We start from the raw sequence: 25,518 nt of genomic DNA on the forward strand, positions 1-25,518 counted from the left end.
AGGACACCAGACTTTGTTCTTCTACAACAAGGGCTAGCAAAGACATGCCGAATGTGTTCACATGCAGCTTCATCGTTTCTCCCCTAGTCCCTATGAACAAAGGGCTTGCAAATGGAAGGAGGAGATGATTAAGCTTATTGCCCGCCCTCTTTGTGTGTCAAATTCCTAGATTAAATTAAAGGAAGAGCAAGGGACAACTGCAGAGGCCCAAGCCCATGGTAATTGTGATAATACGCACAGCGTACTTAATCCAGAAAGCAAAACAGAAGAGTTGCACTCTGAGTGATGGAACAATTCTACATAGATAATGGTAATAACCAGCAAAGGAAGCACTGAATGCCCTGTGTCATATCATGTCAAATCTTGATACTGATATACAGCTCATTTCGCCCAACACAAGACATTTCCTGATTGTCCCTAGGTATATGTGCGGAGAGAATGAAACAAAAAGACATGAAATTTAATTCAGGTCAGGATGGAGACCATAAAAATGCAACAGATCCCTCCAAAACTGCCAAGGCCAGCAAGGACTTTAAATGGCCCATAGTTGCAAACAGTACTGGTACTTGACATATCCATGAGCTTTCATGTGCATACCATTGAGGGTGGTTCCTAAGAATTATGGACATTTCGACAACCAAAGGACCCCATATGCAGAATTATGGACATTTCGACAACCAAAGGACCCCATATGCATGTACATTTTGACAACTTAAGGGTCTTATGTACCAATTGAGAAATTTTCTAAGGCATGTGTAAATCATATGTGCATACCATTGACAGATCTTTTTCAAGACCTTGGTATTTTCTAACAACGAAAGGGTCTTCTGTGTCAGAATATGCAGCGGAAATGATATCCAAACTTGGGTAGACGAGCAAGTAGACTGCAGAAAATAATCAGCACAAGAAACACAGAGAGATGTGTGTAAACTCTTCTCTATACACAAGATCCCGGAAATACTGAATGAGAAAGTGGAGGAGGATGAGGGACAATATATACAAGCCCATGAGGGCAGTCGGCCAGCTCTAGAAAGTGCCCACGACTAGGTAAAATCCCACGACTGCTGAAAAATAGCAGTCGGCCAGCTCCAGATGCCCCACGCCTAGACAGAACAAGTCGGCCAGCACTCCTACAGCCCACGACTGATACAGATGCAGTCGGCCAGCTTCAGAGTGCTCCTGGCATCAACTGGCAGCCCTCCAGTCACTAGAAAAAAATGGGAAAAATAGGGAAAAAATACGGGGAGTGTGGAAAAATGATATATGGGCGGGCACACCCACAACAGAGGCCCTGATGTATACAAATAGACAGGAGATGACTTCTAACACCCCCTCTCAGCTCCTGGCTGTGTAACCAACCCCAGGGAGCTGGAGTGCCGCCTGAGCGTAGCCTGAGGTAGAGACTTCGTGAAGAGGTCCGCCGCATTGTCCTCCGTCGAACAATAAAGTAGCAAGATGTCACCCGCCAAGATCTTCTCACGAACAAAGTGATACTGTATCTCTATATGCTTGGTCCGGGCATGGAAAACCGGGTTCCGAGCAATAGCTATACAACTCTGGTTATCACACTGGATGACTGTGGGCTCCCTCTGTGGAAACCCCATCTCGCCTAGCAGCCTCCGCAGCCATACAACCTCACAAGCAGCACCACAAGCAGCCCGATACTCTGCCTCTGTCGAAGAAAGGGCAATAGTTGGCTGCTTCTTGCTGCTCCAAGAAACCGCTCCTGAGCCGAGGGTAAAAGTGTATCCTGAAGTAGACCTCCTCGTGTCTGGATCTCCTCCCCAATCTGAGTCACTCCAACCTTGGAGCTTGACTCCATTCCCTCCTGTGTAAAAGAGTCCCAGATCCTTCGTACTCTGCAGATACCGCAAGATCCGCAATCCTGCGTCCCAATGAGTCTTCAATGGCGTCTGCATAAAAGAGCTCAACAGCCCCACGGAGAAGCTCAAGTCCAATCTGGTGTTCAGCAACCAGATCAATGAACTAACCAACTTTCGGTACTGCGAGGCATCAACTGGCTCACAAGGATCTGTAACAGTTAACTTTGTGTTCGGGTCCATCGGCGAAGTAATAGGCTTGCAGTTCTCCATCCCAAAGGCCTCAAGCAACTCATGAACATACCGCTGCTGAGAGACGAAAAACCCCCTCTGGGTCTGCCAGATCTCCAATCCCAAGAAGAAGTGGAGTAAGCCTAAGTCGGTCATCTCAAACTCCTTTGACAAGGCAGCCTTCGTCACTCCAATGTGCTCCACATGACCGCCGGTGAGAATGAGATCATCCACATAAAGGATGATGAGTGTGACCATGCCGCGTTCCCGAAAGAGATACAGGTTCGGATCTGCAACCGATCTCTGAAATCCAGTCCGAATAAAGAAGGAATCAATCTTCTGATTCCAAGCCCTGGGAGCCTGCTTAAGACCATACAAGGCCTTACGTAACCTGTAAACCATCCCTTCCGATCCTGGAACAATAAAGCCTGGAGGCTGCTCAACGTACACCTCCTCCTGCAGGTCACCATTAAGGAACGCCGATTTTACATCCATCTGGTACACGGGCCACCTCTGAGAAGAAGCAAGGGCAAGAACGGTCCGAATCGTGGTCATCCGTGCTGTCGGTGCAAAGGTATCCTCGTAGTCGATGCCTGGCCGCTGAGCATAACCCTTAGCCACGAGCCTGGCTTTGTGTTTGTCCACCGACCCATCAGCCGCGTACTTGGTCTTAAAGACCCATTTGATACCAATGACTGACCGCTTCGACGGCCTCGGTACCAACTCCCAAGTGTTGTTCTTCTCGATGGCGTCAAGTTCCACCTGCATGGCTTCCCTCCAAGTATCCTGTGAAAGGGCTTCCTTTACGGAAGTGGGCTCTTTATCCCGCATGATATGAGACATAAGAGCATAGTTCACCTGAAGAAGCTCCGCCGTGTTGCTTTTATCTCGGACTCGATGTGATCTTCGAGGGCCGTCCTCTATGGTCCACTCGGAGGGTAGCTCCGTGACACCTGACTCCCGAAGGGTGTCTAATAACCACCTAGGTACTCGAACAGATCGTGGAGCCTCCTGTGATCGCGGGGGCTCAACTCCAACTGCGGGCTCAACCTCCTGTGATGACTGAGGTGGATCAACTGGAGTGGTAGACTGGGAATCATCATCAGACTCTGGATCTCCAAGAAGTGGCGGCTCCTCGACAGTGGATGCTGGAACATGCTCGTCAAAGACCACATCCCGGCTGACAACAATCTCGTTCCTCTCTGGATCATACAACCTGTATCCCTTGGAAAGAGAGTTATACGCCACAAATACCAGCTTGCGGGACTTGGAGTCAAGCTTCCCCCTCTGCTTCTTCGGAATATGTACATACGCGTCACTCCCAAAGACACGGAAGTGCGAGACATTGGGTTTCCTGCCAAAATATGCCTCAAATGGAGTCATATGGGGTACAGAAGTCGTCGGAGAGCAGTTAATGGTATGGACAGCTGTTGCCACAGCCTCACCCCAAAGTGAACGAGGAAGATCACGATGCTCCAGCATAGTCCTCGCCATCTCCACCACAGTCATGTTCTTACGTTCAACAACTCCATTCTCCGAAGGCGATCCGGTATTGGCCAATTCCCTCTTGATGCCATGATCTGCACAAAACCGGAAAAATACAGTCGAGGAGAATTCACCTCCTTTGTCAGCCCTGAGAGTCTTGACCTGAAATCCAAACTCTTTCTCCACCATCACGTGCCAATCCTTGAACCGAGCAAAAGCCTGGTCCTTCTGTGAAAGAAAGTAGACCCACGTGAATCTGGTACAATCATCAACAAGCAGCATGAAGTAGAGAGATCCTCCCAAGGATGGTATCTGCTGTGGTCCACACAAAAAGTCAGTGTGAATCAACTCCAAAGGTTTCGAAGCCCGCCTGGAAGCCTGCTTCGGAAAGGATTCCCTGTGCTGCTTACCACGTATGCAAGAACTGCAGCGTCCTTGCCTACTACCAACATCTGGCAAGCCAACCACCATCTGGTCCCGGAAGGCGCGCCGCAAAGCATCCACATTTAAGTGGCCAAAACGAAAGTGCCACAAGTCTCCGACCTGAGAGCCTGTCAGTGAGGAGAGTGTAGAGAGCTTGTAGATGCCATTCTCCACACCGCCTTCCCAAACAACTTTGCCTGTCTCACGGTCCCTTAGAGCAACTGAATGCTCCTCAAATTCCACCCGAAAGCCAGTCTTGCATACCTCATGCACTGACAAAAGATGAAAGCCCAGAGCAGGGACATAAAGAACACGGGAAGCATGCTTGCCCCCCTTACCGTCGGGAATAATCTCCATCCGGCCCTCACTATGTATCGGAATAGTGGAGTTATCGCCAATAAAGATACGACCTGACTGCCGTTTCAGATCCAGGAAGAAGTCATGGGATGGAGTCATGTGCCTGGAAGCACCACTGTCGAGAATCCATTCCCGGGTATCCTTTGCGGTGAAGCCAGCTGCCTCCTCGCTCGAAGATGATGAAGCATCGGAGTCCACCATCTCCAAGTGCACAAATGCCGGAGTCTTCGCAGCTGAGGCTGAGGACTCAGCACTCTTCCCTGTCCGTTTAGGGCACTTCCTCCAGTAGTGGCCTTTCTCGCCACAATCATTACACGATCTTTCGGCCTTCAGCTTCTCTCGTTTTGGATTAGGCTTCTTCTCGGAAGACTTCTCCGGTGAAGCCTTCCCTTTGCCCTTGTTGGTATTACGGCCTTTCGACTGTTGACCAGTTAAGGCCTCCGAACCTCCGCCGTGAGGAGGGTTCGTAAAACGTTCCTCCTGGTCCAGGACCATTGGCACAAGCTCCTCCCAAGTAATGGTGCTGAGCCTGCCACTAGTGATCAACGAGGAATAGAAAGCAGAATACTGACTAGGCAAGTGGGAAAGTAACGTGATGGCCATATCTTCAGATGATATCTCTTTCCCAGCTTGAAGGACTTCCTGCTGAAGGGCCTGCAGCTTGTTAATGTGTTCCCGCATCGTCGAAGACTTTGCAGGGTTCATAACCCGCATCTGCACTTCCAAGGATATCCGCTTCATGGGTGACACCCTATTGTACAAAGAAGCCAAGTGCTCCCATATGCCTCTCGCCAGCGTCATGTGCTTCACATGATTGATCACCTGTGGTGTGCAATTGAGGAAAATAAACGACCAGACCCTGGCGTTGACACGGTCCCACATTTGTGCCTGTGCCTCTCGGTCCTTCCTCGTCGATAATAACTCCCCTTCCTCAGCTTCCAGCCTTGGCACCCCTTTGATAATAAAATCAGCAAGATCATATGACTCCAGAACTGACTCCATCATGACCTTCCAGATGTCATAATTGGACCCGTCCAACTGCCGATCCACTGGGAACGTGGGGAGAGTCGGAATCTTCACGTGCTTCTCAGCCATCTCTAGTAAATCCACCATCTCGGAGAGTAATCTGAAGGGTGGGTGGGTGGGAAAAATCTGAAAATCAGAAAATATGCCAGTGGCTGTCCAGCCCCTTTGCCCGCCTTCCTCTTGCACCTTCACTTCCCGTTCAGCCCGAAACAGTCCACCGATCAGCAACCTGTTGCTCCCCCTCTTGCTCAGAAAAACGCCCAAGATCTCCTAGAGCCTAGGGCTCTGATACCATGTCAGAATATGCAGCGAAAATGATATCCAAACTTGGGTAGACAAGAGCAAGTAGACTGCAGAAAATAATCAGCACAAGAAACACAGAGAGATGTGTGTAAACTCTTCTCTATACACAAGATCCCGGAAATACTGAATGAGAAAGTGTAGGAGGATGAGGGACAATATATACAAGCCCATGAGGGCAGTCGGCCAGCTCTAGAAAGTGCCCACGACTAGGTAAAATCCCACGACTGCTGAAAAATAGCAGTCGGCCAGCTCCAGATGCTCCTGGCATCAACTGGGAGCCCTCCAGCCACTAGAAAAAAATGGGAAAAATAGGGAAAAAATACGGGGAGTGTGGAAAAATGATATACGGGCGGGCACACCCACAACAGAGGCCCTGATGTATACAAATAGACAGGAGATGACTTCTAACATTCTGTTCACCAAAAAACCATAAAGCATTGATATTAAATTACGACCAAAAAAAAAAAGATGCATAGAGGCATAGAGAAGAACAGTACCCAGCGGAAAAAGGCCACCAAAGCCGCCGATGCCAGGAGCCATAGCTGCAATCCTGCGGACAAGCTCGGTTCCGGCATCGATGTCAACACCAGCATCCTTGTAGGAGAGACCAGGGGCAGCCTTGTCTTCAGCCACCATGGCTCTGCACTTGAAGGGGAGGGCCGCCCCATTGCAAGAGAAGGGAACTGTACGAGGGCACCAATGAGCCTGCAGGTTGCGAAGCTGATGGTGCTGGCTTTGTGATCGCCATAGCTTATCCGATGGTGCATGTGGCGAAAATGCAAGCCGCTCCATGGAATGAAGGATGTATCTTTTCAAAATAGGATTACTCGTTCTGGGCGGAGCTTTGCGACTGTTTGAAGCAGCCCTATTTGTTTTTGTTTTTAGAGATGGGGTCAGGAGATTAGCGAACTCGTTCTGAGACTCGAACAGAGAAATGCTTTTGTCATCAGTTTCATCGTCTCCAGCCACAAAAACGATTTAGAAGTGATTTAAAAAAGGGCTTTCTCAAAACTTTAATAAGCAGCCCTAGTGATTTAGAAAAGGGCTTTCTCAAAACTAACATAAACCCTCGAGTTTTCTTGATTGTAATGAAGCTGTGGACACATGGGAAGTGTACATAGGGCCAAGCACAAGTTATAAAAGGCCAAGGGGCTAAGAGTAAGTGGGGGACATAGGCTTGCCAAGGAGGGTGGACAATAATAAGTGTGTGAAAAGGGGGCCATGGTATATAGGCCAATGAGACTTACTAATTACAATTAACTCATACTAATCAAGATTATAAGCTATCGAGTTTTCATGGCAACCCTTCCCCTTCTCTTTGCCCATGGATGGTGCTCCTACACCCATGTTGTCACTCTATGCTTTCAGTGGCCAACCCTAGTTCATTACAGTGGTATCAGAGCTTTCTATTGATCCAAGTTTCCCTAAATTTGGCCATGGAGAGCTGCAAAAATTTGAGCCTTACCTTTGCTTCAAGAAAACCCTAAAATCTCACAAGTTTCATCACAAATCTTGCTCAAGCTTCACATACATGATCCCTAGCACTTAGCTAGCACTTTGTAGTCATTGATGAGCATGATTAGCATGGTGTTTGACCAAGGAGGAAAGTGGCGGCAGTGATTTCTACCAGTAGGTGCCGTTTTTTTACGAAAATAGCCTCAAAATCAAGAGTCACAAGCTTGGATACTCTATTTGCATTAGCTATGGTGTTTTCTACCAACTTTAAGCATTTTAGAGCTCTATTTGAGAAATGAAGTCCATGGACTCTCCAACAAGCTGCAAATTCGTCTTCATGTCTTTCATCAGGGCATTTCTCCATCAACACTCAAGCTTGAGGCTCCATGGTAATATTTGAGCAATTGCTAAACATTTTCTTGCATCAATTGATTGATCTCTTGAATCTACACTCAAGATTTGGGGTTTTCTTCCAAGAAACCCTAATTTCTCATTGTTGGCCATTAATCCATGCCATTAGCATTGCCTAATCATCATTAGAACCAATTAATGATGACATTAAGCAAATCTTTTCACCATCTGGGCCAATTAATCAACCATTGCTCTCGTTTTGACAAATCTTGCTAAGTATCAATCATGTACATCCTCTTGAAGAGTATTGTGGCTGATTGCAAGCTTTTGGAAGCATTAATCGCCTTGCTATTGGTTATTGGATGCTTCAAATGCTCAAATGCATGTAATTGGTATGCCAAATGCTCAAATGCTATTGGTTATTGGTTATTGGATGCTTCAAATGCATGTAAATGGTACTATGCCAAATGTGTAAAATCTTGGCAAAACCTTATGCTATGAAGGGCATTGAAGAGTATTAATGGTGTGCATCAAGGCATTGGAAATTTGGTTCTGACTGCATCTTCTTTGAAATTGGGGCAAAATCTCAATGTAATCAAGTGTCACAACACACATACATTCATTGCCAAATTGCCTTAGTGTGAAATCAATTCCAATTACATGTGCATTTGACCACTGCAAGTCACTTTTTGCATGCCAAAATTACTGCATAAGTATGCACTAATGCCTCACCCATGCATCGTTTTGTCCATAAGATTTGTCTTGATGTTGCCTTGAGAATGTATGTCGATGAAGTGTGTTGAAGCTTGCCGATCTCCCGGCCAAGCTCTTTTAACCCCTTTACCCAAGTTTACGATCCAAGGGCAAAGGTTTGGGCCATTTCTTCACCACTATGTACCTAATCTCTCACTGTATTGCTTTCCCACGATACTCACGGCACCGTAAGTTCAAGACATGCTCCCCTCGGTCTCTCCACCATATACTGGGGTACCCTCACACATTATTGGTATGCTAGAAATAGAAGGTGTAATACAAAGTGATGTGGAGAGTGAATGAATCTCAAATAGATGAGTTGGGATCACTTACAAATTGATTTTAAGCATGACTCATGCTCAATATACAAATATCCATAAGCTCAAGCATGTACTCAAGCTTCATCAAGCATCTCCAATGATTCAACACATCCAAAATTCAAAAATTCATGTGTGGCTGTGAGAAAAAACCCTAATTCAGTCTCATCAGGGTTTTGGGCAAGTGACAAGGTCTCTACATCATTGCAAAGTGCTTCTCTAGAGCTTTAAAACAAGCTATTGGTTACATAAATCGGATACCGAAAGTGGGCCTAATTTAGGGTTTGACCGGATTCATAAAACCCTAATTCAGTCCAAGGGGTTTTGGAGGTTCACAAAAGTCATTGGATATTCTTATAGCACTCCCTAAGACCTACCAAATGGCACAAAAAAAAAAATTGGAATTGGGTATCGCGTGCTTGGTCAACACACATAGTTGGCTTTTTACAAAAGTCAAAATAGAGAGTATTTCCACTTTGGCTCAAGCAACAGGATTTAGTGTAGGGATAGTACCACTCAAGAGCTTTCCAACAAGCTATTGTTAACAAAATTCCAATCTCATTTTAGGGTTTTGGAGCCAAATTACTATTTTCAAACAGTGTTATACAAACCCTAAAACAAAGAATACTAGGGCTATCTTTAAAAAAATGCATATTCGGATACTAAGCAAGAAGAGCTATCCATAGAGCCCTATATCACCAATGTCCAACACCATTTAAGGCTTCTACGAGCCATTTTCCATTTTCAGCCATTATGACAAGGGGCCATCCATCCAAACAAGCAGTGGGACTTTAAGAGATAAGAGAAGATAGGGAAATGGTGAATGAGGATCATGTAGAGATAATTGGTGAAGAGAACATAAATTTACAAGGGGGCAACAACAATGCAAATATGACACCACATAGGACAAATCATGTGCAAATTGGGCCAAATTTTACAAATGTAGCCAATGTATCAAATTGATTGGGAGGAGAAAATGCACAAGCCATGCCTGACAAATGACATGTCACAAATGATGATGATGATTAGAAGCATGATGGTGTTACCATATTATAGTAGTGATGTGTGTGAACACACTTAGGACCGCCGGGGCACTTTTTCCCTCACTAGGAGGTTTTTTCCCCCGTGCATTGTATATACGCCCATTATCTTCTAGGGCTTGTAATCTTTCATTTTTGGCACTCATAATACACTACTGTGTTGTGCTCAAGCTTCCTCATCTTCTTGAAGTTGTGTGTGCATTCCTGCAACCCTAATTCCAACAATTGGTATCAGAGCAGGCTTCCTCCTCCCGGGCAGCATCACCGGCACCTGCCGCTTCATCTCCTCCGATTGCGACGAGGTTTCACGAGCGTCTGTGCAGGTTAGTATATGCGGTCATTTCGCCCTCCGTTTTTGCATTCCAAGTACTGCGCAGGCAAAATCGTCCTACTGTGCAGATTTTCTGTCAAGATTGAAATCTGCAGGACAGGTTCCCATTCGTCTGTTTTGGGCTGTGCTACATAGCACAGGTCAATTTTATACAGGTTTTCCTCTTACAGACAGCATTTACATCTAGTAGTACAGTCATTGGCCATGGCTGACAACAATGATGTATTCCGCATGTTGGCTGCTGAGGATAAGTTGGATGGCACCAACTATCCATTGTGGGCATATATGATGCGACATGTATTGGTAGCAAAGGGGTTAAAACATTGTGCAGGGAATTGATGCACGTCCTATTGTGGCTGGGAATGCTGCAAACACATCAGAAACAGGTATTGTTGATGATGGTGCAGGCACAAGTGCTGTAGCAGCTGTTCGAGAACCACCACTTTCAGCAGAGCAGATTCGTTGGGATGGTAGAGATGCGCAGGCTCATGCCTTGATTGCGCTGTCTGTCAAACGTACCATTATCCCACATATTCGCTCCTGCAGGACTTCTAAGGATGCTTGGGATGTACTTGCCACATTGTATCAGGCAAGAAATGAGGCTCGTGTTGCTTACCTCCGAAAACAGTTGGAGAGTGAGCATATGAACGAAGGTGATTCTATGGATAGCTTTTTGACAAAGATCAAGGATTTCAAAGAGCAGCTCATTTCTGCAGATGAAATCCTGTCAGACAGTTCACTTGTGCAGACTGTTTTGAATGGTCTACCAGATTCTTATCAGGGTTTTGCTTCCACTCTTCGCTTGATGATGAAAGGCAATCCCAATGCCTTATCATTTGAGGAGTTAGTTTCTGTTTTGCTGCAAGAAGACCAGTCAAGGCAAAACAGGAATATTATGCGTGTCGCAGATCAAGCTTTCGTTGCTAGTCAGAGAAGCGGGAAAGGTAAAGCTGGCTTTTCTTCTAGTAAGCAGAAATCTGCAAATGCTGCGCAACCAAAGAAGGAAGACAAAGATGAGAAGAAGGGTGACAAACAGAAGACATTTTGCAAGTACTGTAAGGGAAATGATCATGTCATCAAAGCGTGTCCTAAGCTGGCTGCGAAAGAGGCTAAGAAGAAAGAGGCTAGTATGGCTGTTGCAGATGCCTCTCCTTCTAACAATGAATCTGCTAATGTTGTGCTAGATACAGAATGGGCATTCAATGCGCAGTGCAGTTATGACCCATCTTTGCATGACACATGTATGTCTGCAGTAGATTCAGATGTATGGTACTTTGACAGTGGTGCCACTAAGCATATCACCTCGCAGCGCAGTTTATTCACTTTCCTTGAGTCTGCTCCCACAGGGAATACTGTCACTTGTGCCAATAACTCCTCTTATCCTGTTGAAGGAGTTGGACAGATTGTGCTGAATGTTGCAAATGGCAACACCTTTACACTTTTTGATGCATTGTATGTGCCAGGGATCAAAAAGAATCTGCTGTCAGTCTCCGCATTTGCCAAAACAGGTTTGGTTGTAAAATTTCTGGATGACAGATGTACTGTTCATGATCTCTCTTGTGGTGACATCATTGTAGCATCTGGTTCACTATGTCGAGGGCTGTATAAGCTCAATATGGATGGCAAATGTGTAGAGGATTCAGCATGTGCTATTATGGATACGCAGGCTATTTCAAATGCAAAACTGTGGCATGCACGTTTTGGTCATCTGAATTTTGCAAGTTTGCTGCGCCTGCAGAAATCTGAAATGGTGTCTTCTTTGCCTAAGCTTGAGGCACCTGTCAAGCATGTTTGTGAGGGCTGCATATTGGGTAAAATGCAGCGTGCTTCCTTTCCCAAAGATGGATCAGTGAGAGCTGAACGCAGATTGCAGCTTGTTCACAGTGATGTTTGTGGTCCCATGCAAACTCCATCATTTGGAAACTACCTTTACTTCGTGACTTTCATTGATGATTTTACCAGGCATGCATGGGTATATCCTTTGAAGGCAAAGTCCGAAGTGTTTTTGTGCTTCAAACAGTTTTTGGTTATGGCTGAAAATGTGTCAGAAAGTAAGATGGGCACCCTCCGTTCAGATCGAGGGGGGGAGTATATGTCTTCAGAATTTAATGCATTTCTGGCTGAGCGTGGGATAAAACACCAATGTACAGTGCCGTATACACCACAGCAAAATGGTGTGGCTGAGAGAAAAAACAGGTCTCTCATGGAAATGGCAAGATGTATGGTTAAGAGTCAAAGTCTACCACATGGTTTTTGGCTTGAGGCTGTCATGTGTGCCACTTATGTACTAAACAGGTGTCCCACCAAAGCATTACAGGTTGTCACTCCATATGAGGCTTGGCATAGCCGCAAGCCATCTGTTGGCCATTTACGTGTTTTTGGTTGCCTGGCATATGCATTAGTGCCTGTGCAACATCGCAGAAAATTGGATGACAAAGCTGTCAAATGTATTTTTGTTGGATATAGTGCTGAGAGCAAAGGCTATCGTTTGTATCATCCACAGACAAAGCGCATTTTGGTTAGCCGTGATGTTGTATTTGTGGAAGATGCAGTTCAGCCCTTGGTTTCATGTACTAAGGAGACAGATATCAGCTCACGTGATGTCTATGATACATTGTTGCCTCTTTTCAGTGGTGCACAGTCAAGTGCAATACCTCATGAGGCAGTTTTTCAGCCTATGCAGGTTTTAAATGATGGCACAGATCAGCCTATATCTGATGCAGATGTGCATGATGCACTTGAGGATGAGAGACAAGAGATTGAGGGCTCTAGGAACATGCCTAGATGGCTGGTGCAGACTTTGCGTGACAGCAAGTTGGATGCCCCTTTGTCTAGTCGCACTCGTTCTGGCTCTCATGGTGCCTCTTATGCGTCAGATTGTTATGCATTGGCTGTTTCTAGTATGTGCGATGAAAGTGAGCCTGTTTCATTTGATGAGGCACAAAGTTCAGAAAATTGGATGGCTGCTATGCAAGCAGAATACGATGCTATTATGAAGAATAGTACATGGTCTTTATGTGACTTGCCCCCTGGCAAGAAGGCCATTGGCACTAAGTGGGTATACAAATTGAAGCGTAAGCCTGATGGCACAGTGGATCGCCATAAGGCTAGGCTTGTTGCAAAAGGTTATGCTCAAGAGAAGGGCATTGATTTTGATGAGACTTTTGCTCCCACATGTCGTATGACCACTGTTCGTAGCATCTGTGCATTAGCAGCTCATAATGGTTGGAATGTACATCAGCTGGACATAAAGACTGCGTTCTTAAATGGAGATTTGCATGAGGAGGTGTATGTATCGCAGCCTCGTGGTTTTGTTCAAAGAGGGCAGGAAAACAAAGTGTGCAGGTTAAAAAAGGCTTTATATGGTTTAAAGCAAGCTCCACGAGCTTGGTATGAAAAAATACATGCATATTTGACTGCACATGGGTTTCAGAATAGTCCAACAGAAAGCACTTTGTATGCTAAACGTGTGGATGGTGTACATCTAATCATTGCTCTCTATGTCGATGACATGCTGCTCACAGGACCAAATGAGAGTCATATTGCTGATTTTAAGGCTGATTTGAATGCCTCTTTTGAGATGTCAGATTTGGGGCATTTGCATCATTATTTGGGGATACAATTTAAGCAGTGTGATGGAGGTATTGCTTTGTGTCAAACAAAGTATATTGAAACATTGTTGCGGAGATTTGGCCTTGAAGACTGCAAGCCTATTGCTACTCCAATGGAGACAGGTTTGAAGTTGAGTCTTCATGATGCTGGAGATCACTTTGATGTCACACTCTATCAGACAGCTGTTGGTTGCCTCATTTATGTATGCATTACGAGGCCAGACATTCAGTTTGCAGTCTCACAGGTGAGCAGATTTATGCATAGCCCAGGCATTAAGCATTGGCAGGCAGTGAAGCGTATCTTTCGCTATTTGAGTGGTACTCGGCATCTTGGGTTGTTTTATCCCAAGGGGGGATCATTGCCGCCAGATTTACATGCTTTTTCAGATTCTGACTGGGCTGGTTGTTATGACACACGCGTGTCCACGAGTGGTTTTTGCTTCATGCTTGGAAGCTCATGCATATCATGGTTGAGCAAGAAGCAGCCTACTGTGGCCACTTCTAGTTGTGAAGCTGAGTACAGGGCAGCTTTCACAGCTACGGTTGAGTGTGTGTGGCTCAGACGCCTTATGGCTGATTTGGGTGTTGGGCAGCCATCTGCCACCACCATCTTCACTGACAGTCAGAGCGCATTGGCAGTTGCGCGGAACCCAGTGTTCCATGCTCGTACGAAGCACATTGAGGTGCACTACCATTATGTCAGGGAGAGACTCTCTGCAGGAGAGATCAGTTTGGCTTATGTGCCAACACAGGATAACCTTGCAGACCTTTTCACAAAGGCTCTGCCTCGTGAGAAGTTCGAAGCTTTTCGCAAAGCTTTGGGCTTACTCCCTTTTGTGGATTCGTCCACATAGCTAGACACTTCCCTATACATGAGTGCTAGCTCTTGTTCACCGCATCACTCCAGGGGGGATTTGTTACCATATTATAGTAGTGATGTGTGTGAACACACTTAGGACCGCCGGGGCACTTTTTCCCTCACTAGGAGGTTTTTTCCCCCGTGCATTGTATATACGCCCATTATCTTCTAGGGCTTGTAATCTTTCATTTTTGGCACTCATAATACACTACTGTGTTGTGCTCAAGCTTCCTCATCTTCTTGAAGTTGTGTGTGCATTCCTGCAACCCTAATTCCAACAGATGGAAACCATGATGCAACCGCTTGTGGAAAGCATGATGCAACCAATTGTGCAAGAGATTAGGGGCATTCATGAGATGACATAAAGAGTAGGGATGAAGACAAGTGTGGACCATCTCAACATGTTCGTCAAGCTCATGTTGAAGACAAGTTTTCATTCTACTTATGGTGCTATGCGCAACCCAATGTTTCTGTACACACCCAATGAAGCCAAAGGCAAGGGTCATGCATTTCCAAACCCAAGGAATGAAGGCTCAAGATTCCCAAGGAATGAAGGCTCAAGATTCCCAAGGCGTGATACTCATATTCCATTCAAGGGGAATACTCATCGAGGCGGTGCTTCAAGACCTCATGTTGAGAAAGATCTTGATAAATGAGTGTGAGGAAAACAATGGTCCTATGGATAGGCCTATGCATAGAAGTGGTGACGATCATGGGGATGGGGATGGAGATGAATTCAAGGGTGTGAAAGGTAAGATTGTCCTTTTAAAGTTTAGTGGTGAAGGCACTAACAATGACATCTTCGAGGAATGGGTGAACAAATTGAAACTCTATTTTGAGATGAACCGTCGAAGTGAGAAAGCTAAGGTTTATTATGCTACCTTACACTTGGAAGGGTATGCTCATGCATGGTGGAGGCATCTCTAATCACAAGATTATGAGATCACAAGTTGGGATGCATTCAAAGGAAATATGAGAGAAGCATTCACTTCCAAGATGCACAAAGATAAAATGGTTTGTGAATGGGACGCTACAACAAAGATACTGAAGTGTGAAATAGTATACACAAGTTTCTCAAACTTGCACTTCATGTAGAAGAGTTTAGTGAAGAATTTAAAATAGTGAAGTATATCAAGGGCTTGAAGAATGCAATTGGAACGGATGTGAAGGCACAAAGACCAACAACTCTCAAGGATGCAATGATCTTGGCCAAGGTATATAAGGAAAAGTATGCAAATACATGGGTGAATTGTCAACTAGATTATGGGTCAAATACTTCCACAAAGCCACCTTTTATCACTCCCAATGTACCATCTATTATAGTGGCAAACCATACAATGCAGGAGGTTTCAAAAGTGGGAATACTTCTCAAACGCCTTCACAAGTGGGTGCAAAGCCAACCAATGATGGGGTGAACAAGACCAAATTTTTTAGGGAATACCACATCAATGAGATGCGGGACAAAAACCTATGCTACAAATATGGTGGAAAGTATCACAAAGAGCATTGGAAGGAGTGCAAAGCCTAAAATGTCAAAATTAATATGGTTTATGTGGAAGTAGTGAACGAGACTAATGACAAAAAAATGGAGCCATTTGATAAGCCATATGAGTTTGTGGATGATGACCATTCCTTAGAACCAGAAAGGGAGTTCCCTTTTGACCCCAACGGTTCTCTAGGTGATCTTTATGATTACGATGATGGCTTACCTCATACTTTGAGTGCTACAAATGCATATGAACACAATGCTACTCTATGTTCCATATCTAATGAATCCTATGCTGGTTGTAAAGGGGCACATACATTGAGATTCAAGGTTAAGGTCAAGGGAAAAGATGAATTTGTGTTAGTGGACAGCAGCAGCACACACAGCTTTGTAAACCGCAAATCATTGAAAAATCTCAAGTTGTACCCGGATGCATTAGCAATGAAGAGAAAAGTTGAAGTGGTAAACAAGGATAACATGGATTGCACAATGATTTACAGAAATGTGGAATTGATGCTCCCAAAGGAGTACACTTGCAAAGCTGAATTGTTAGTGCTGAATATGGGGCCGATTGATATGGTTTTGAGGTGTGAACCTTCTCTATGAATTGGTAACAAGGCTTTTTGAGGTTCATGCATGGGAAGGAGACCATTGCTCCTCAAAGTTAACCTTGATCAATAGCACACAACTCAAGAGGGAATTGAAAAAGAGTGGCCATATGTAGATTTTGCAGCTTTGTAAAGATGAGGAGAAAGAAAAAGAGAGCAAAGTTACACATGTGGGCATGGAGAAGCTACTAAAAGATTATAAAGATGTGTTCCATATGCCCAAGTGCTTTCCACTGATGAGGGAGGTAGATCATGCCATTGAGTTAGAACCGAATGCAAGGCCGATCAATAAACCTTCGTATAGATTATCAAAAGTGGAGAAATATGAAGTGGCAAAGCAAGTTAAAGAGCTAATAGATATAAGGTGGGTGAAATTGAGTCAATCACCATTTACATCGCCCGTTTTATTAGTGAAGAAGAAGGATGGAACTTTTAGACTGTGTATAGAATACCGAGATGTCAATAAAATCACCATCAAGAATAGGTACCCAATCCCAAGAATTGATGATCTCTTAGATGAATTGAAGAGGGTGCCAATCCCAAGAATTGATGATCTCTTAGATGAATTGAAGGGGGTGCCAAGTTCTTTACCAAGATTGACTTGTGGTACAATTACCACCAAATAAGAATGAAAAATGGGGATGAGTACAAGATGGCATTTTGCATCGAAAGAGGCCTCTGTCATTTCTTGGTGATGTCATTTGGGCTATGTAATACACTCGCCACTTTTCAAGCATTGATGAACAAAGTGCTATAACCATTCCTCTTCAAGTTTGTATTGGTGTTTTTTGATGACATATTGGTGTATAGCAAGAGTGAAGAGGAGCACTTGGTTCATGTGAAGATAGTATTTGATGCATTGAGAGCCAACCAATTGTATGCCAAAGAAACCAAGTGTATATTCATGGAAAAAGAGGTGGAATACCTTGGTCACCTTGTGAGCATTAATGGCATAAAGGTGGAGCCCAAGAAGGCGGAATGTGTGAAGAATTGGCCTACTCCCACCAATCTTACTCAAGTGAGGGGATTCTTAGGTCTCTTGTCATTCTCCAAATCTTGTTTCTTTTAGTAAAGCTAGAACTTATCTTGGATGTTGTTTCATTGAGAAGTATGCACATATAGCGGCTCCTTTGATGGATAAGTTAAAGAAGGAGGCATTATTTTAGGACGTAACAGCACAAAAGAGTTTTGATGAATTGAAAAGGATGCTTACTTTGGCACCTATCTTAGTATTCTTGGATTTCTCCAAGCCTTTCACTATTAGAGGCGGATGCATGCAGAAGAGACATTGGTGTCGTGTTGTATCAAGATCATGGGTGATTGCATATGAAATTTGTAAATTTGATGACAAGGAGATGGAGATGCATGTGTATGACCAAGAGATGATTGCTATCTTGCATGCAATCAAGAAATGGCATCACTATCTTTATGGAAGAAAGTTTAATGTGCGAAGTGACCATAGGGTTCTTCAATTCTTCCTATCACAATCAAATCTTTCACCTCAGCAAAGAAGGTGGTTGGCTACCCTTTAGAAATATGATTTTGAGAATACATATACGAAGGGAAAGCAAAATGTGGTGGGCTGATTCACTTTCTAAAATGTGGGCATGTACATATCGGCCATCACAGAGGTGTATAACGATTAGATTAAGGAGATTCTAAAATGTGGGCATGTACACTATTGGCCATCACAAAGGTGCATAATCATTGGATTGAGGAGATTCAAGAAAAATACATGTTTAATAATGAGGCTTTACAAATAGTGTAGAAATCACAGCATGGTGTTTATGATGATTTACCTCATTTCCAGTTACAAAATGGTCTCCCCTATCTCATAAGGAAAGAATGTATCTTGTCCCACATTTTTTCTTTAAAAAAAGTTCATGGATGAGATGCATTCTACTCCCATGGCGGGACACTTGGGTTTGTTTAAAACCTATGATGCCATAAGGAAGAGCTTTCATTAGAAGGGTCAATGGAGGGAAGTCAAAGAGTATGTTGCTAAATGTATGCCTTGTCAACTCAACAAGGACCCCACACACAAGCTCGGTGGTTTGCTTCAGCCCTTACCTATTCCAGAGGGTGAATGGATGCATATTGATATGGACTTCATTACCAGCTTGCCTTCTACCAAGAGGGGATGGGATAGTATCTATGTGGTGGTTGACCGATTAACAAAAGCTGCCCATTTTGTGCTAACAAAGATGAGATACTCAGCATCTTGGCACACCAATTCATGGAAAATGTGTTCAAGTTGCAAGGTATGTCACAAAATAGCGACGAGTAATCGAGATGTGAAGTTCATGGGCACATTTTGGCGTACATTGTTTGATAGCATGGGTACCAAGTTGACTCCTAGCACGGCCTATCACCCGAAAACCGATGGTCAAACCGAGAGGGTTAACAAGTGGCTTGAGACTTACTCGAGGCATTATTGCTATGAAACATAACATGCATGGGATGATTTGGTTGCATTTGGTGGAGTTTGCTTATAATAACACCTATCATAGTAGCATTGGAATGTCACCTTTTGAGGCTATGTATGGCTATAAGGTGCATGCATCGATTGTAGCATTCAAGCAAGAGAATGCAAATCCACATGCAAGGGAGGAAGTGGAGAGAATGCAAACTCTTTTGCAAACATGCAAAGAGAACATCAAGAAGTCTCAAGAGAAGCTATAGAATATGAAGATGCACATCGAAAACCATTGGAATTCAAAGAAGGGGACTTTGTGTTCTCAAGGATGCCTAAAACTTGTTATGGACCTCTCAAAGGTAGCACCAACACAAAGCTTGCACACCGTTATTATGGGCCATACAAAGTATTGAGAAGGGTTGGTGAAGTGGCTTATCAATTGCTACTTCCATCTACTTTCATGAATCACATTTGAAGGCATATGTTGGGCCAGAGGTTCGAGGGGATGGAACACCTTCTGGATGCATTCGAGGTGGATTTTTGAGTCAAAAAAGTGAAAAAATAGCTTGCTGTAATTTATTGTTATGAGGCATAAGAGAGGCTCAAACGGATGCAATTGGCATGTACTTGGCATGTACAGTGTGCAATGATTGATAATGAGTTGGGGAGCATAACATGAAGTTTTTGAGGTCTCAAAGACTCAAATCATGCTCTTTTAGATAGCTTTGGCAAAGAAGTGTGAAGTGGTTCATTTTGATGCTTATGCAAACCATCCATACTATGGTTCTAATTTGTGCATGTTTTGAGGACGAAACATATTTGGGTGTGGATGGTTTGTAATGAAGTTGTGGACACATGGGAAGTGTACATAGTAGGCCAAGGGGCCAAGCACAAGCTGTAATAGGCCAAGGGGCCAAGAGTAAGTGGGGACCATAGGCATATGGGCCAAAGGCCAAGGAAAAGGGGGCCATGGTATATAGTTCAATGGGAATTGCTAATCACAATCAACTTATACTAATCAAGATTACAAGCTATCAAGCTTTCATGGCAAACTTGCCCTTCTCTTTACCCATGGATGGTGCTCCTACACCCATGTTATCACTCCATGCTTTGAGTGGCCAACCCTAGTTCATTGCATTGACCAAGTTTAATTGATGTTTCAAGCCATCAAGGAATATTCAAAAAACATATTTTATATTTCCTTAACTAATGTTTCAAGCCATCAACAAAGAGTATTCAAAAAACATAATGGACAACAAGGGGGGTCAAGGAGGTATGACCCACTATCTTGAAGAGAATATTCTCCATACTCAGCCACCATTGTGGTACTAGGGAGAGGGAGTAGCTTCTTCTGACAACTCAACATTCTATGTGATTGATGTGACACATTGTGGTTTCTACATCTTACACATCAACAAGCATAGAATGGATTATGGTCATGCCGATGTGGCAAACATCAATGAATATTATACAACATAAGGCTAGCTAATTGTATAGCCTAGATTACCATTTCCATGATGAGCTATGATTGGATGATATTGTTGCTCCTGTATTTTGTAAGCCATAGAGAAGAGTAGGATGAGATGGGTAGTCTCCAACCATTGAGATTTGGTGGAAAAGCTATAAATGTAGAGGTCCTAAATAAATGCTTGAGAGGCTGGGGAGGAATCTTACACACATCCATTCACATGTCATCGCATCCATTCACATCTCATCACATCCACTCACATCTCATCACACCCATTCACACCCATTCACATCTCATCACACCCAGTCACATCTCATCACACCCATTCACATCTCATCACATCCACTCACATCTCATCACATCCAGTCACATCTCATCACTTCCATTCACATCTCATCACATCCACTCACATCTCATCACACCCATTCACATCTCATCACATCCATTCACATCTCATCACTCCCATTCACATCCTCTTACATCACATCACATTCATTCACATCTCGTCCGCATCCATCCTCATCTTATCACATCTCATTCACATCTATCCACATCACATCACATTCATTTCATCCACATCACACCACATTCATTCCATCCACATTACATCACATCCACATCTATCCACATCACATCACATTCATTCCATCCACATTACATCACATCCACATTACATCACATCCACATCACATCACATCTATTCACATCTCATCACATTCACTCACATCTCATCTCATCACATTAACATCTTATCACATCACATTCACATCTCATCTCATCACATCGCATCCATTTACATCCCATCACACCCACCATCGCTCTGATACTAGCTCTGAAAGATCCCTGCCCCCACCACACATCGAATTCAGGGGTGCTGGCAGCGGAAATAGCACTTCTTGCGCAGGGCAGAGCCTCTCACTCGGGGCCTTGCCCACGGATATCTGGACAAGAGACTAATCCCTCGATTCTTTCAAAACCGAACCCAGAAAAAATTTCCCTCACCCAGAAAGCACGGGCGATTCCTCCAAAAAAATTTATTCTAACGTAGTCAAGAGCCTTAAATTTACCCATTGACATTCCGACCAAACCCACAGGTCACATGGCCGGGTCAAGGGAGAAACTTGCACTTTGATCATAGAGACCAATGCTTTTTTCCTCATTAAGAGGCACATCCGTTGATTCTTTTCCATAGAACAAGGATTATCCGGGATTTACTTCAACTATCGTAACTTAACAGAATTTAGTCTTATTTTAGGGATCCATCAGTCCAGCCTAACCCCATCCAATCCCATGGGTTAGCTAACCACCCAACCACTGTATTGACAGGATCCATTTAGAAATTTGGTTATGTTTTGCCCCAGGTACCAGGGAAAAGATTTTCTAGGCCCCCTAGCCGGCGCTTCAAGAAAACTTTAAGATAGTCAGTACATGTACAATTACATACATATGTTAAAGAGTTTACGGTATATATGTAGTTATATATTGGTAATTTTAATTTAGTAGGACGGACATCTTAAATTTTTTGCATACATATCTAGTTACCTCCTAACGTGCTGCTTACCTCTAAGGCCAAACCTATTGTGAGCCAACCCCAAAAAGTTGATCTGCTCGAGTAAAGGTCTATGGATGCAACTTTGAAATGGGAAAGTTGTTGAAAATAACAATTCGATTGACTGTAGCACATCAAATTATACCTTCTCAAACCCACTAAACCTTTAGTCCTATCAAATGACCAATGCTCAACAGAGTGCTTTCTAGACAAGAAGGCAAGGTTCCATCAAGCAACGAGTCTTACGACAATGAGCCAAGTGAGTTCAAACATGGGTGGAGGACCTAGTGAACACCTGGAGGGGGAATGTCAGGACCCATCAAAAACCAAATTCACTAACAAGCTCAGTAAATAGTGTTATGAACTTCATGAAGAGGTTATTCAACTAACCTATCTTTGGAAGAAGCCATAGCATAGGAGCTAGAGCGGGACCGTCAAGGTTTGCTATACGAGTGAGACTATGCCAATAATCGGTGGCTCTTCCAAGACCTAGGCAACATAATTATACATGATCCTAAGTTGGGAAGTAGCTCCACTAGCACCATTTAGGTGAAAGGAAAAAGCATTTTGCAATACCATCAAGAGTAGCCAATCCAAACCCTAATCCATAAGACAATCCGTAACTATCTATAGGGCTTGATGGAACAATGCCTCTCTAAGGCCCTTTTGCACACTTCTTCTTCGTGGAACCAAGTTCTAGGTTCTCTTCACGTGGACAAGAAGCAAGGAAGGTGATCCCAAGATCAAAACCATATCCTCAAGCCAATTTTTGACAAGGGCATCCAAGTCCCATAACCCTCGACCACATAGGCATGACTTGTTCCTATGGATACCACATAAACCAACCCCAATGGGCATGACTTGTTCCTATGGATACCACATAAACCAACCCCAATGGGGCACAATAACCAAAACCTAAGGATAGATGTTGGCCATGTGCAACCATTCCCCTACATTCCAACAACGTGAATATGCAGAGGGGATGGTTGGGGGAGTACGAAGGGGGGATTGCTATCACCTAGAGGCCAAGATCAAGGGAGTTAGACTAAACTAGTCCACATCTTAAAGCTAATGATCAAATTTTATGGAAATGAAGATCCCATATAGTACATTGAAAATTTTGATCAAGTTTGTAAAGTTCACAAGAGACCCGATCCCCTAAATATGTGTATTTATTGATATTTGCTTTGAAGCCAAAGCAAGTGCTAATGGTTTAGATTCCTAAATCCACTAGAAAAGAGCACCTATGAGTGTTAATAGTTGGATTCTCAGCAAAACAAGTGGATCCCCATTGCTCAATTCTATAACCACAAGTAAGAGGAAGGAGAATCCATTTGGGACTACATTGCCAAAGCCTCTAGAGCCAAATATCTCCATATGGGACTACATTGCTAGAGCCAAGTATATTCATATGATTTGAAGTCTCAAAGAAGTAGAAAGACTCACTCATTGACCAATTTATGATTAATCTAAAGAGCAAGGGGCTACATGACCATCTCTACTGTTTCCATGAGATGGTTGACTTGGTGTAGTAGAAAATCTACAAGACACGAATGTAGAAGTTGTCCACCCAAACTAAGAGATAAAGGATGCATCATCTAAATACTCTCCAAATCAAAAGGAGCCTAACCACCTCACATAAGAGGGTTCTAGTCGAGGACATGAGCATAGATGAGCTGGCAGACAACCTGCTCAACTGGTTACATTAGTAAGGATAGCCCTAAGGCCAACCACACCACTTCTAAACCCCATACACCCTCACGTAGAGATGAGCATAGATAAGCTAGCAGCAGACAACGTGCCTAAAGAGAATGTGGGGGAGAGGGAGAGCTTCAAACCCTAGCAAGCAAACACACACACACACAAGAGAGAGAGCAAGACACAAGAGAGATATGGATGGCTGAATTTTCTTCTATCTTCTTCTTCTCTACTCAACCAACATAACATAAAAGATAAGAGTACACATTATATGGGTAAGTACTCAACTAACTACAACATATAAGGGTTGGTCCATAATGTGAACTCGACTAAATGAGCTGGCGCTATAACTATGCTAGTCCCTAGTAATCCAAAATGGCTGTCACAGAGCCTATCATCCCACTGTCCACATATCACCCATAATCTCACCAACCATGCTAGTGGTGTAGATGCGGAAGTTATCACCCAGGCGGGTCATCAATGTCTGCCGTAGCACTATAGTTGAGTTTAATATCTCAACACTCCCCCTCGAGCTCAACTCCACACACTGCACTCCAAGTAAGCTCCTAAACCTGTGGAGCTTCTCTGTGCCCAATGCCTTCATGAAGATGTTAGCCACCTGATCCTCTATGCTGACATATACCATATCTACATCTCTGCTAGAACCTTCTCCCTCATAAAGTGATAATGCACCTCAATGTGCTTCCTTCTAGCATGATATACTGGGATACTGGCCAATTGTATGCTGCTCATGTTGTCACAATATATGACAACTGCCCTATCCACGGGCTCTCCCATGTCACCAAGTAGCTTTTGAAACCAAGCTACCTCACAAGCTGCCATAGCAGCACCCCTGTACTCTACCTATGTACTCGATAAGGCAACTGTTGGCTGCTTCTTACGGCTCCAACTCACAGCAGCACTCCCAAATGAGAACATAAACCATTAGTAGATCTCCTATCTACAATACTACCAGCCCAATCAACATCTGTGTACCCATGCAGCTATATCTCTGTACCAGCCTCATAGAAAAGTCCATAATCAACTGTGGATTTTATGTACCTGAGAATCCGTCTAGCCACATCCAAGTGTGGCTTCCTAGGGGCCTACATAAACTGACTCACAAGTCCAACATCATAGCTCAAGTATGGCCTCGTAATGGTCATGTAGATCAAACTACCCACTATGTGCCTGTAGTTAGTGGGGTCCTCCAAAAGCTCACCTGTATCTGCGGAAAGCTTTGTGTTTTGCTCCAATGGCACTGAAATAGGCTTACAACCTATCATAACATACTTGGATAACATGTCCCAGCCATACTTTCTCTATAAAAATAGCAAAATGCCATGAGGTGATGTCACCACTTCTATGCCCAAGAAATACTGCAGCTCACCCAAATCCTTCATCTCAAACTTTTGCTTCAAAATCATCCTGACATCATGTATGTCTACGTCACTATCACTAGTGATAATCAAGTCATCCACATAGATGACTAATAGCATGATCCCTCTATTTGTCTTTTTCACATATAGTGAAAAATTTGTGTTGCATATCTGAAATCCAATGGTAATAAGATACTCCTCGATCTTGTTTGACCATGCTCTAGGTGCCTGCTTCAAGCCATACAAGACTTTGTGTAACCTGCACACAAAATCTGGATGTGCATCACTCTCATAACCTGGTGGCTACATCATGTACACTTCTTCTTGCAAATCACCATGCAAGAAGGCATTCTTTACATCCATTTGATGTAAATACCAACCCTTTGCTGTAGCCATAGCAATGACAGCTCTCACGGTTGCCATTCTTGCAACCAGGCTGAATGTCTCCTCATAGTCTATGCCACAAGTCTGCGCATAGCCCTTGGTAACCAATCTTGCCTTGTACATGCTTACTGAACCATCAACATTGTGCTTGACTTTATACACTTACAT

General features: G+C 43.8%; 1 protein-coding gene across 1 annotated transcript in view; it reads right to left on the reverse strand.

The window, feature by feature from the left end:
* PUR5 (phosphoribosylformylglycinamidine cyclo-ligase, chloroplast / phosphoribosyl-aminoimidazole synthetase / AIR synthase (PUR5)) overlaps positions 1–6,552 on the reverse strand; it is a 46,672-nt gene extending 40,120 nt beyond the window's left edge. Inside the window, exon 1 of the mRNA XM_086804993.1 lies at positions 6,143–6,552. Within this exon, the coding sequence (XP_086661119.1) occupies positions 6,143–6,437 (295 nt within the window). The 5' untranslated portion in view covers positions 6,438–6,552. The remainder of the gene's footprint in view (positions 1–6,142) is intronic.
* Positions 6,553–25,518: the final 18,966 nt, after the last annotated feature.

Source organism: Cibotium barometz, chromosome 1, assembly GCF_041138505.1.
Source record: "Cibotium barometz isolate CiBa-2024 chromosome 1, ASM4113850v1, whole genome shotgun sequence".
In the NCBI taxonomy this organism is placed as follows: Eukaryota; Viridiplantae; Streptophyta; class Polypodiopsida; order Cyatheales; family Cibotiaceae; genus Cibotium; species Cibotium barometz.